General features: G+C 42.2%; 1 protein-coding gene across 5 annotated transcripts; it reads left to right on the top strand.

Moving 5' to 3' along the window:
• Nucleotides 1-2002: 2002 nt before the first annotated feature.
• On the top strand, nucleotides 2003-13603 carry CNBP (CCHC-type zinc finger nucleic acid binding protein). Of its 5 annotated transcripts, none has more exons than XM_024215822.2 (5): nucleotides 2003-2162; nucleotides 11004-11143; nucleotides 11547-11639; nucleotides 11813-12001; nucleotides 12516-12634. In XM_024215822.2, exons 2-5 carry the CDS (start codon nucleotides 11020-11022, stop codon nucleotides 12536-12538), a joined length of 429 nt encoding a protein of 142 aa, XP_024071590.1. In that variant the 5' UTR covers nucleotides 2003-2162; nucleotides 11004-11019; the 3' UTR covers nucleotides 12539-12634. The 5 variants fall into 5 exon arrangements, with proteins under 5 accessions (XP_024071590.1, XP_024071587.1, XP_024071589.1 ...); XM_024215819.3 differs by having other exon boundaries at nucleotides 2004-2162; nucleotides 11816-12014; nucleotides 12516-13603; XM_024215821.3 differs by having other exon boundaries at nucleotides 2006-2162; nucleotides 11004-11122; nucleotides 11816-12014; nucleotides 12516-13603.
• Nucleotides 13604-13850: the final 247 nt, after the last annotated feature.

Raw genomic sequence — 13850 nt, 5'->3', positions numbered from 1 at the left:
ATGAGATTATGCAAAATACCAAAAAAAATATAAATAAGGAGACAAATATATTTGGGAATCTAATGACCCATAGCACTAAATAAATTAATCCCCCCCCCCTACAATATTACCTGACCAGTTATCGATAATTCGGTTGATGATGGGGTGATAAGAACCACTGTTGCCAACCCTCATGATTTTATGGTGACTCTAATGATATTTGGTGGAATTTATTAAGCTTCCCATTACTGGCATTAAACTTAAGAATCTTCACTTATTCACAATGCCCACCAATCACCTATTACTGCTAACAGCACTGAAGCCAGGTTGCCTGTAGTCAAGATGGCCACCATTTCCCGAGACTATTTGCATGTGGAGGTGAATCTGCCCCTAGTACAGTACAGAGGAAATATGGTTCACAGGATAGAGCTAACCTGGGACTCGGGGTCAAGTCCCTGCTCCACCACATACTTCCTATATGACCTTGGATAAGTAACTTAGGCCTAGTTCCTCAAAGGTAGTTAAGCACTTAAATCCCATTGCAATCAGTTGTATCTCTGTGCCTCAGTTCCCCATTTGTAAAATGGGGATAATAGCACTTCCCTACCTCCCAGTAGTATTGTAAGGATAAATTCATTAAAGATTGTGAGGTGCTCAGATACTGCACTGATGGGGGCTATACAAACACTTCAGATAAAGATGACCACTAACTCCTGTTTCTAATGAGACTGGAGGCAGGATGCCTTCAAGGTTAAGAGGCTGGTCAGGAATCCACAAGGAGGCAGGGAAATGGGGAGCAGGAAGGAGTCTGAGGAAGGAAACTGAGAGGTGCTGTAGAAATGATGTGCAGGGAATATGATGCCCTGATGCAAAAATACAGGCCCTCCACGATGATCTTGAGTCCATAAACTGGACAGCTGGCAGTGTGTGCTGAGCACCCTTCCAGACTTCCTAGGATAGCTAGAAGCCTGGACTGGTGGCGCGCCCGAGGTGAGGTGTTGGAGGAGACCGAGTCGTGTGCAGGGGAATCACTGCAGGAGGGATGCTGAGGGGGTGCAGAAAACAGGGGTTCAGTGGAGAGACTGAGGAGGCAGGGGAATGAGAGGTGGAGGGGCATGTGGGGAAAGTGCCCATTGAAGGGGATGAGAATGTGGGGAGCAGAAGGGAACCAGGAGAGGTGCAGTGAACGGAGGGGGACCGAGGGGTGGCAGAAGGAAAACATGAGGCGTAGGAGACTGTAAATGAGACAAACTGTGGGGCAAGGCGGGGAGAGGAGCCTGTAGGGGGCGGAGGGGGGAAAGGGAGGGAACGGGGGTAAAAGGTGGAATGGCAGCTCCCCGCAGCCCAGGACCTAGGCGCTGGGGCACGGGGTTCTGCTGGCCATGAGCCATGTGTTTCGGGTCGAATCGCGGCTGCCGCACGTGGCGGGCGGGAAATAACCATCACAGGGGCCGCCAAGTGACTGGCTTTCCTCGCGCACCGTGCGAGTCTCAAGCCCCGTTCAGGATTTGGCGGGAGGCGGGCGCTGACTCCCCTGTTCTGCCGCATCACCTCACAAGGGCGGCCGAGCGTGCACCCCACCCCCACCCCGCGTGACGTGAGACCAACAGGGCCGGGCGGGGACCGAGCACTGCGTCTGGGCTGCCTCCGGGATGGGGGAGGGGAGCCGCAACTTCCTAGCTTGTGAGTCACAACAGAGGAGGGGCAGGGAGGCGCTGCGGGAACCCAGGGGAACCTCCGCGCACTGCAGCACCCTCGGAGTCGTCAATCTCCCCGTGACCTTAGAGCGGCGGTGGCCGCATCGCCACCCCTTCCCCCACTCCCCCCAGCCCCTGCTCCCGCACAGTGCAGTAAGGCAAAAAAGAGTCGAGACAAGCCTGACCCGGTGGGCGGGCACCTCCCCCTTTTCGACGGCGCTGATTGGTCCTCCCCTTCCCAGCGCTGATTGGCTGCACAGAGGCAGCGGCGGGTGCCCATTGGTTGTGCGAACGGGATAATGAGCCGTGCGCAGAGTGATAGGGAAGGGCGGGGTGAGAGTGAGTAAGTGCGTGTGTGGGGCCGTGTGCAAACCGCGTGTGGCGCAGGCAGCGGGGCTCTAGTATCAAGCGGGGGAGATCGAAAAAGAACCGGGCCCATCGTCGCCCGGACGCGCTACCTATCGCAGGAGGGTCGGGAGCCTGCAGGTAACCGTCAAGGCGGCTCGCGGAGCAAGCGGGGGCGCGGCTTGGCCCCGGCCTGCGTGGGGAAGCTGGGGGTGGTGGCGGTGGCGCACTCCGGCCTAGCGCGCGGGAAACCACCCGAGCCTTGGCCGCGCTTGCCTGCAGCCCCGGAGGGGGAGGTGGTCGGCAGTTTGACTGGAGAGGGTCGCGAGTGAGGGGCCCTTCGGGTGGGCTGGGCGCGCTGGCCGGGCTGAGTCACTCTGGGCGGCGGTGAGAGGAAGCCATCGCTGCTCGGGAGCCCGGCGGCGGAGAGGGCTGGGGACGGAGCGGCCTCCCTTTTCCCCTCCCCCCGGTCCGAGGCGCCGGTGAACCGCTCTGCGGGGGGCTGCCTCGGGCGCCTCTTCCCGGTGCGTGGGGATGGAGGAGGCTGGTGGCTGGGCCGCAGCCTTTCCTGCGGGGCGGGCGGCATGAACACACTCGTCCGGCCGGGATTAGGGCGAAGGGTCAGCCGCCTGCGTCGGGCCTATTGCCCCTGGGGGCAGTAGCGGGTCTGGGCTGTGCGATCCGGGTGGGAAGGGAGTTTGGGGCTGAACTCGTGCTCTGTGTTCAAGCTGCCGTCTGCTCTGCCGCTCTTCTCTCATTTGTTGCGACCCCGTGCGGGTCGGGAAGGCGGTAATGGCCAGGACGGCGGGCCGGGGTGTGATTGCACCATGTGGCCTCTCCATGTGCTCGGTTCAGGAGGGTTGGGGTGTTCAATCTATTTACATCTGACTGGAGATCTAGCAGGTGTCCCACTCTGTCTGTGAGCCCTGCAACTTAATAGAGTAACTTCGCGATAAAGGTTGTACTTCTGATTTACAATCGCTTTATTTGAATGCCTCTTAAACTTAGTTTTTAAGTCATCCCAGTCTAATATCTTTGTTTGGGATAGTTCTAGTTGGTTTTTTTTTTGGTTTTTTTTTAGTTCAAGTTATATAAAACAAGTCTATCCCAAATTATTTTTTAGGGTGTGTTAATGTAAGTAGTAACTCTTTCAACATAGACTCTTGAATTGTGGTTTGTTTGTTTGGTGAGGAGGTGGGGGCTAGAGTGAAATTTACACCTTCTTACACTGGCAATCTTCACCTCCTGTTTGAATTCACTTTAGATGCTCTTGGATCAGGAAGGCTAGATTTTTCCATGTGGATGAGGTTTCATCCAAGCAAGTGATTTGCAGTCTGTCTCTCTGCAGAGTACCTTCTCATTGACTCCTTTTGTCTCAATCCCCCTACTTTCCGATGTTTCATGTGGTGGGCTCTGAGAAGGCCTTATTTACTGGTGATCTGTGGATCACAGTTTGAGAACTCCATTGTTAAGGCTATGCTAGCAATAGCCAATAACTCACTGGCTCAAAGATCCTCTTCCAGTATCATACTTACAGGTCACATGATATACAGATTAATTGGGGACCCATTAAGGTTCCAGTGACAGTCATTGTATCAGCCTGACTGGTATTAAAGAATTTAATTCTTATGGTGGAAGTAAATAGTCCTTTGTAGAAGACACCTTTCCTCAAATAAGTGGCGTATAGGCCATGTTCTAGAACAGGAGTAGTCTCCTTTTTTTTTTTTTTTTTTTTTCTTCCCCCTTCCCCTCCTTCTCCCAAAGTCTGAATTTCTTGGTCAAGGTCTAGACTCCAGAGAAGAAGAAAATAATAAGCCCCAATAATGATAGTAATAATAAAAATGTCAGGGTCTGTTCAAAAGCATCTGGTGGTACAGACTGTGGGCTGAATCTGGATATTGACTACCCTGCTAGAACCATGTTAATGCTGGCATATTTTGCCAGTGATCATATTGTCCCTACCCTCCTTTCTGGAAGCTCATGGGGAGGTAACTGCAGAGCCGGTTGGCTGGTATCTTACTGCCTTTGTCCCTTGATTAGGTTGTGGCACATAGATGCTAGGCCATGAAGGTTGATATAACAATATAATGTGAAGTATTGTTACTGATTCTCAAGTTTCGCTGCTTTTGTTAGTGTTGACTTGTGTCTGGACCCTGCTTGAGTAGATTATTGTTTGGTGGGTCACTTCTGATACTGAAGATGGCTTTGGGAACAGTAATTTTGCCTGCTGGTTTGCCCTTGGAATTCCACCGCATTTTAAATCTATACTGTGTACTGCTTATGTTTGGGAAGAATAGACTTGGACTTTGTGATAAGTATTCTTTCTGGTCTACATCTTTCATTGTAGCTGGGTGTTACTGTCTCCTGGCTGCTCCAGTGAGTGCCTGGTTAGAAGCTGAACTTCTTCTAGTATAAGATGCTGGTAATACTAATAAGCTGAGGGAAATATTTAGTTAGTATGCTTAAGATAATTGCCCCCATTGTTGACAAAAGGAGGCTTGTACTTGCCAACAAAGTTCACTATGGGCACTTCTGGTTTCCAAGGTAGTACTAACATCTCTCTGTGGGCCTCCCAACAGGTCTCTGTTATTATATGACCTGATCAGATATCTTGACGCTACTATAGTACAGAATGTATGCCCAAATAAATCTGTTAGTCCTTAAGGTGCCACCAGACTCCTTGTTAACTTCATTTTGTACTAAAAACAACAATCTACTTCGTGAAGTTAGCCCCAGGGATCATTAATGCTTGTATTGCAGTACAATAGGAGGGAAAGAAGGATGGGGCATTGTGTTGGCTCTTGAATATAGCTAGCTTGTCCTTGTATTAAGGCTGATTGACATTAGTCAGCATTTTAGGTGTAATATATCTAGGAAATGTTTGAGTACTTGTTATAAAGCAAACAGGGGGGGGGGGGGGAAAGTCCCTATGAATTGAAGCAGGGGAGGGGGGCAAGGAGTAAGTTGTGTGCTTTTTTTTTTTTTCTTTTTGTCCCTGTCTCTCTTCTCCTCCCCCCTGCCCGCCCCCCCGGAGTCTGTATTTTTCCTTCCCCTAGACAGACCTGTATCTTAACTCCTTGAAACTGCTGCTCTGCTCACAAGTAATTCAGCAAGGTAGCTTGTCTTCACTTATTATCTTTGCTCTTGGGGTGTGTGTGTTGCGTGTGTTTTTTATGTATCTGCTGTTGTAAATATTCAGTGAAGGCAATGGTGCAGGTCAAATTCCATAATTGAGGATTAGATTTATAACTCAGAATGAACTGAAGGTACTAAAACATTAGTTGCTTTTTCAGTTATGTTCTAGAAAATACCTTCTAGCTCCATTTTACTCAAAAATAAAAACTTACAATAGAGTGAAAGACACATCTACTCATTGTCTTCTCTCCCCCCCCCCTGCTTAAGCTTTCCATTATGAGCTATCTGCATTCCTTTTTTGATCTAACTCTGCTTATGACAGAAGTATTCATTTATCTATTACAAAGAATAGTAAAAGCTTGTTAGATCGTGTTCTGGGTGTGAAAGGTGAGAGCAGGTGCATTCAGTTTTATGACAACAGTGGTTTACAAAACTTGACTTCTAACAAACAATAGCGATACACTGGACTAACAGTTCATAAGGATTTAAGCAGACTGACTAATGCATTAAAAAAACAATTGAGCTTTATAGCTCTTCAAACCCATTTAAAAAAAAAGGTAACTTAAATCTTGTTAGTTATGCTTGCTTTCTAGTGGGTTATCAGTAGCTTCTTTCTGTAACTTAACAATTTGACTGCCAGATATTCTAAAGGAAAACCTTTTTGGCCATAGTGCTACAAGGAAGACAACTTACTCTTATTATTCTGCACTTTAAAACTTAAGTTTGGAAAGTCTGTTTACAGAAGAGTCTAGAACTATGACAAACCAGTAGCTAACACAACACTGAAGGTCAAATTAGCAATAAGTTTACTAACTCCTCGTTGCCCCTGGTTAGTTCTCTTTTTATAAACTGTCTAACCTTTGATATGAACAACAAAGTTCTAGAGTTCGTTGTCTGATCTACAAAACTACAAGATGCAAGGTACTGCAGTACTATATTGTGATGTGAAAGCTTAAATATACCCACATTCAAAGATGAGGAAATGAAGATATTCAGATCTTTACAGTTGATAAATCTGTTGTAAAAATCACACTGACACTTGGACATTTAAAAAAAAAAAAAAAAAAAACAGCCTTAACTCTGATGCATTGTAATAGTCCTCGCACTCTGGCTATGGACTTCAGGTGTTCTGCAGGGTCCTCGCCTTCCTCCCACTCTCTTGTGCTGCAGAAACTTAAATACTGCATACCCATATTTCCCTAGCTGACACTGTCCTTGGAGCTTTGAGTTCCATTGGGTATATGGCTCATAACATCTTATTTGTGCTGTGAAACCTTTGAGCTTTGTATGTTCTTCAAGTCCTTAGCTGTCCTGGCTTCATCTCCCCACTTACTCCCCCACACCAATTGTGCTTGTTTACATACTCATGGTGTAAAAATCCGGCTCCTCTGAATAGCATGTTAAAAATCAAACTTAAGTAATTGACTGTTTAATGCATCCAAAATTCTAGTGCACACTGAAAGTACTATTTTTTTTAAGTTGAGTATAATGAAAATAAGGTTTACAGTAAAGATGTGACTGTAACCTTAAGGTGACTTGCAGAAGGTATTGCTTTGAGTTAGTGTATTTTTTATATATATAATACAATACATGTTTTTTTTGGTCTGCTGCACTGAAGCATGAAGGCCTAAATACCTTTTCAGTTTTTCCTTTAGTTTTTTTCCTTCTGTGCTTTGGCAAAGGGGCTTGTGTTGAGACGGTTATGTCAGATGTGTATAACAAACTGCCTTCTCTGAAGGAGAAAAGGATGTCTATTATATTTGAAACATCCTAATGTCAATTTTGTTGGGGTAAATGTCAAAGGTTTAAAGAGCAACTAAAAATCCTTTTTCCCTACCTTGGGCTCAGCTTGCAGTTTCTTGAAGCTCCAACTTCTCTGGTAATTGAGTCCCTTAAGGTTCAGGTCTGCCCTGGAATATTAAGGTAGATTGATTTATTTATTTTTAAATCAGGCCAAGATACATCGTACAAAAAACACTTTTTTTCATTGCAGGTCACTTTTAACAGACTTTTTGGGTGGGTCCAAATAAAATTAATGCTAATGACTAACAGGGAAAATTGACCAATTTACATGATTCTGAAAGTCTGATGCCTCTCTACAAAGAATTGATTGCTACAGATGAACAAATGCTTGTGCTGTCCAACCTGCAAACAGCCATGAAGGGAAATATGGTTATATATTGTAGCTTAAAATGAATAAAATCATTAACTCTACTGAATTACATTTGTTCAGATATGGTGCATACTTTCTCGAGGGACAGCAATAAGCCATATTTGGACTACCGACCCTAGGTGGCTTGTTTTTTTTTGTGTGTGTGTGTATATTACACACACACACACACACACACACACACATTACACACACACACACACACACACACACACACACACTTTTTTTTTTTTTTTAGAACTGTCCTCTTTGTTTCTAGCAGTGCAATTCTCTGAATTCTGTAGCAGCTTCTCCTAAAAGGTAGACAAATTATTATGACATTGTCTTATAATACACTTGTCATCTTCATCAAGTCTCCGGTTACAGGTTATAATTGTTTTAAGTGTGTAAGCATCACAATGGAGGCCCTGAAATGGACTCAAACTTACATGTGGACTTTAGAATTTTAGTGCAGAGAAATACAATAGTTTAATTAAAGTGATTGTCAAGGTAGGTTAACATAAGCTGTAGATGCTGCAATCAGAGGTACCTTTGAACATACAGAACAGCATGCTCTAAATCAGCAGTGCTCAGACTTTTGCATTTGTGCCCCCCCCCCCCCTTACCAGAAAGATACAGGAAAAAAAGAGGTACTCGAAACTTAGCTACTGTGTAGTTGTTCCTATAGTTTTAATCCAGCTGCCACATAAAAGCAGGTGGATTAAAAAAAAATTCATATCAAGTAGTTGATCAGTATTGATGCCATTCTAATACTGAACACAAGTGGCTCATAAGGATTTTGTCAGCTTTCCTTTTTAATTGTTACAGGAAGTTACAATACTGTAAGCCTAAGACCCTTCTCGATCCTTTCCCCTCCCTTTTCTTGTTTTGTTACACCAATTTTTGCATGTTAACTTTTTGTTGTAAGCCCTTTTGCATTAGGGACTTGATTATGTCTGCATAGTGATGAGTAAAATTTGGGGGTGGGGGGGGGGGGCGGCTCTGGATGTTTCAGTACAAAATACTTCTGGTCAGCAGGTTGTGTAGTAGTTTTTTAGTGTCTGTCTTGCATACAGTACTGTACCAGTTTAGATTAATATTCCCATGCAGCGTGATGCAGCTCAACAAAATGTCAAGAAAGAAACCTCAGTAACAAAGTGTTAGCAAGCACACAAATCCAGCTGTTTGTTACAATCATGCTAAGTAGTACACCCTGATATAACGTGGTCGTGGGGAGTCAAAAATCCCTACCACATTATAGGTAAAACATCGTTCTATCGGGGTAGGGGCAGCAGGGCTCCAGCAGTGATTTAAAGGGCCCGGGGCTCCCTGCAGCAGCCAGAGCCCCGGACCCTTTAAAGCACCGCCGGAGCCCCGCTGCTACTGTGCTATATGCACACCTGTTATATTGGGTTACATTATAGTGGGGTAGAGGTGTACATCAATGACTTTTGTTAATAGCAAAGTTTCCGTTGTATCCATGTCTCTGTCCTTGGTCAGATCAGCAGTACAACTTCAGTTATGCAAATATTAAGTTAATGCAAAGGTCATTTAAATAAGTAGAAATGACAATTTTTAGTTGGAAAATTTCAAATCTCTAGCTAGTTCTATAGCAAGTTTAATCTTCATAACCAAGTTTTAATTTTCATTTTTTTTTTGTACTTTATTTCCTGTTAAGAGCAGTCTTGCATTATGGCTGAGTATTTGAAGAATTTAATACCTGAATAGTCTAATGAGTCTTCAGAAATAGTACATAATTTAGAAGTTAAAAATTTATAACTGCATAGCTAATGTTATAAAATAGACTTGTGTAATAAGGCCAACATAAACAGGTGGATAACAACTGAGTTTTTTCTGTAGGGTTTCTGTCCTGCTAATCAAGCAGACTTCTTAAAAGCTGGAGTTACTTATGCTCTGTATATTTAGTTTATCATAATTTGAGCCTTTGTGTGGGATTAACTTTGTTATAAATTGCGGTCTGCAGTTCAGTATTGTCCAGGTGCTACTTTCAGTGACTGAGGGAAATTTTCCCAGTATAAAGCTTCAAAGTACACATCTACCCCGATATAATGCTGTCCATGGGAGCCAAAATATCTTACTAAGTTATAGGTGAAACCGCATTATATCAAACTTGCTTTGATCCTCTGGAGTGCACAGCCCTGCCCCCCTGGAGCGCTGCTTTACCGCGTTATATCTGAATTCATGTTATATCAGGCCGTGTTATATCAGGGTAGAGGGTAGCTGAAAATATGCTGTTGGTTTACACATGAATAACTTCTGCAGTAAAGTTATGAAACATAGCTTATCAGCCCTAGATATTAATGTGCCACAGTTAAGGACACTTGAACAGGGTTCAACACTAACTTTTGGCCTAAGCAAGCTTCTACAAATTTAAGACTGTTTCCAGGAATTTTTAATTTCTGAATTAAAGATAATTCCCCTACTGTGTTTACAATCACATCATGCTAGCACTGTGTAGTGCATGAGATTTGAAAGTGAAACCATTTTATTTTCTAAATTAAAATACAAAAAATGCAGAAAACTTTCAAAATCTTAAGATCTACATTTCTGTCAGAACTTAATTGATCTCCCTTTAAACACCTGTTGTGTTCTGGAAGATTCTCTAATAGCTACTTTACATAAACCTGGGTGGTTTGGTTTTAATTGGCTCATATTTGTACTTGAATTTATTTTCTACAAGGTTGATTCTCATTCTTTGGTAGCTATTAAAACATTGATTTGTAATTAAACATTACCTATTGGCAAACAAGCACCATATTTAGTGTAATAAGGATACCCTATACCTATACACACTTCAGATTATTTTTTTACATCTTTTACAATGATAGAAAATGGCAATGTGTGGGGGTTTTTTTTTTTTTTTACACTTGTGTCGCGCTCTGTTTGGATGGAAATTTAATTAAATGCAAAAAAAGCATTTTATTTTTTTAATAAATTAGTTTAATAAAGGTCCTGATGTCATCAAAACATGTTTTTCATTTAAAATAGACTTATAGGAAATATTCACTGTAGTTGGTGAATAGAACTGTTTCTGGCCACCATGTGCTTCAAGATTTGTGTGTGGTTTTTTTTTTTTTTTTTTTTTTTTTTTTTTGGTTTTGTTTTAGAACTAGTAGATCTCATCCATACACCTAGTTTTTATACATAGTCACAGGAATAAAATAAGCATTCCTGCTTGTACAACTCCCAATTGGCTTAACTTTGAATGAACTAGTCAGTAAACTGAAATTAAGGAAATATTCTTTCTGCAACTGCAGAAGAGGCTTCTGCTATGTCAAAAACTGGTTAAGCACCTCCACAAACTGGTCCCCAGTGTCTGTATGTGTGTGTATATATATCTCCTCAATATATGTTTCTCTCTATGTGCATCCGAAGAAGTGGGTTGTAGCCCACAAAAGCTTATGCTCTAATAACTTTGTTAGTCTCTAAGGTGCCACAAGTACTCCTGTTCTTTTTGTGCTTAGCCAGTGACTTCCACTAGGTCAGTGATTTGACTTAAGTTTGTGGTGGTGGTTTTTGACAGCAAGCATGTACAAAATATTTATGTATTTAAATATATTAAGTTTAGACATTCACTGAAGCTGTCAGCTTCAAATTTAATTTTCAGTAGGCTTACTTTTTTAAAAAGCCCATAAGTTAAACATCTGCTGTAAATTTTAAAATTTTCTTTTACATAGGAAATAAACTGCAGTGATGAGCAGCAACGAGTGCTTCAAGTGTGGACGTACTGGTCATTGGGCTCGGGAATGCCCTACTGGAATTGGCCGTGGCCGTGGGATGCGAAGCCGTGGCAGAGGTGGATTTACCTCCGCAAGAGGTTTCTAATTTATACGTATCTGAACGAACAGTAAAATCTCACTAATTGCAAATGTGATACTAATGACACTTTTACAAGTATTGCTTTAGTGACTGAGCGCAAACAGATCAAGGATAGTACACTAAATTTATTCTGATGACAAAATAAGGTTAAGTGTGGTTCCAGTTTTAATTTGGTAATCTTTTGTACTTGCAGAGTACATTTGCTAAGTCTTAATGAGGGCTTACTGCAACCCTCTGCTACTAAATCTTTGAGAAGAACAGTGAGGTTGCTGTGGGAAGGATTGTAGATTGCAGATTTTCTTTTTGCTAATGTCCTAACCCTTGTGTTTATACTGTCAAGTTGTTCGATGTATATTTTGATCCCTAAATAACAATGCTTTTCATGTCCCTATATAAAATAGGCTTCCAGTTCATGTCTTCATCTCTCCCAGACATCTGTTACCGCTGTGGTGAGTCTGGCCATCTTGCCAAGGACTGTGATCTTCAGGAGGATGGTAAATATTACTAAATTTTCTATATTTACTCAGAATGTGGTGGAAGGGCAAAAAACTGAACACATTTGTCAGATCATTAAAAATAAACTGATCGTTGATTTCTGTTAAATGCTTGTTATGTTGTAACTTTATCAAGGTTTTATAGTCTTGTTTGGCTTGTTTTCTTATTGTGGAAGCCTGCTATAACTGCGGCAGAGGTGGCCATATTGCTAAGGACTGCAAGGAGCCGAAGAGAGAGCGAGAGCAGTGCTGCTACAACTGTGGCAAACCTGGCCATCTGGCTCGTGACTGTGACCATGCAGATGAGCAGAAGTGCTATTCTTGTGGGGAATTTGGACACATTCAAAAAGACTGCACCAAAGTTAAGTGCTATAGGTAAGGCACTAAAGGTATAACAATTATCCTACAGCTATTTAAGGTATATCTTACCCTTAATCTAATTTGCAGTTTATACAAGTTAGCTTGTTTAATCTGTTTTGGTTATGCCTATCTTCTTGTGATCTTTTTAAAGAAACTAACTTTGACTCACTGCCTCAAATGTTTAGACTGATGTCTGATGCAACTTCTTCCTGTTGCTTTTGACTTAAACAGGGTTCAGCATGTATAGTAGTGTGCCATTTCTAATATCCTGACTGACCTCACTGAATGTGCTGCACATTTCTCTGGTATAGAATTGAGCTTGCCTAATATCTAAGGGTGTATTTCCAAATGTATTAGAACAGTTATACAGCAGAAGCATCAAATGCAGAGTTCAATAGTGGTACATTAAGTTGTACTGTGGTGGCAGTGTTGAATAGTTCTTGTTGTGGCTATTGAAGAGGCTAACAAATCCACTTAATTTATCAATAATAAAATATTAATATTTCTTTCCTTCAGGTGTGGTGAAACTGGGCATGTAGCCATCAACTGCAGCAAGACAAGTGAAGTCAACTGCTATCGCTGTGGCGAGTCAGGGCACCTTGCACGGGAATGCACAATTGAAGCTACAGCTTAATTATTTCCTTTATCGCCCCTCCTTTTTCTGATTGATGGTTGTATTATTTTTCTCTGAATCCTCTTCACTGGCCAAAGGTTGGCAGATAGAGGCTACTCCCAGGCCAGTGAGCTTTACTTGCCGTGTAAAAGGAGGAAAGGGGTGGAAAAATCGACTTTCTGCATTTAACTACAAAAATGTTTATGTTTAGTTTGGTAGAGGTGTTATGTATAATGCTTTGTTAAAGAACCCCCTTTCCGTGCCACTGGTGAATAGGGATTGAGTGGGAAGAGTTGAGTCAGACCAGCAAACGCTCTCCAGGTTCCATGGGAGTGATCCTTTGCAAGAGGAAGAATAAATCCTGGAAGTGTCCGAACTTCCACAAGTAACTAACATTAATTTTATTACAATGATGGCCTTGGATTGTCTGACCTCAGTAGCTGTTAATAACATCAAGTAATGTCTTTATCAGGCCCTACCTAGAGCATATAGCTGAGTGGGAGTAAACAAAACAGATGTACGTGCCTGTTAGTGGCCATGAGAGCGAGAGAGAGGGAAATCAGGAATAATTAAAACAAAGTAACAATAATTCAGTCAATGAATGTTAATATCAGCAATACAGAAGGTAATGGGAAGCTTTTGAATAAGTATTTCAAACTAAATCTAAAACCCAGAACATCAGTTATGATAACATACACAATTTGGAGCTATTCAGGAGTTGCAAAGAAATGCATTTTCACAGAAATCAAGATGTTATTTTTGTATACTATATCACTTAGACCAACTGAGTTTCATTTGCTTGTAATCAGTTTTTAAAGTAAATGGTAAAAGCAATTGAAGTCCTAGAATATAGAAATGTAATTTTAAACTATCAATAAAGCTGGAGGAGGAAGGGGAGTTTGGCTAAAGTTCCTTTTGTTTAGCTTTTGTTCATGTACATAGTGCAAAACACCATATTAAAGAGGGGAATGTGGAGGTGTTGAAAAGCTTACGGTTTGGACTTTTCTTTTGTATGAAATCTTATCTGGTGTAAAGTTCAGTCCCATAACATTCAGAATTTCATAAAATCACAAAATACAGCACTACTTACAGGCCTTAATTTCTCTGCATACAGTGCCTCTGGCAAACCATTGGTTCCTACTTGCATTATGCTCTCCAACCTTTGCACTGGTTACCCATTAAAACATAATACTTGTAAAAGACATATGAACTTGTGATTGGGCAGAGTAAAAGGGCCG

Source organism: Terrapene carolina, unplaced genomic scaffold, assembly GCF_002925995.2.
Source record: "Terrapene carolina triunguis isolate 2854851 unplaced genomic scaffold, T_m_triunguis-2.0 Scaffold232, whole genome shotgun sequence".
Taxonomy (NCBI): domain Eukaryota; kingdom Metazoa; phylum Chordata; order Testudines; family Emydidae; genus Terrapene; species Terrapene triunguis.
Note: the sequence above shows the minus strand (reverse complement) of the source record. Positions and strands in the feature narration are given on the sequence as shown.

What these genes read in the sequence shown, in the direction of transcription:
- CNBP (XM_024215818.3), top strand. Translation starts at nt 11,020, where the DNA reads ATGAGCAGCAACGAGTGCTTCAAGTGTGGACGTACTGGTCATTGGGCT. An exon ending in TGGATTTACCTCCGCAAGAG is followed by an intron (nt 11,144 to 11,546) that starts GTTTCTAATTTA and finishes TATATAAAATAG; the next exon opens with GCTTCCAGTTCATGTCTTCA. An exon ending in CTGTGATCTTCAGGAGGATG is followed by an intron (nt 11,640 to 11,812) that starts GTAAATATTACT and finishes TTCTTATTGTGG; the next exon opens with AAGCCTGCTATAACTGCGGC.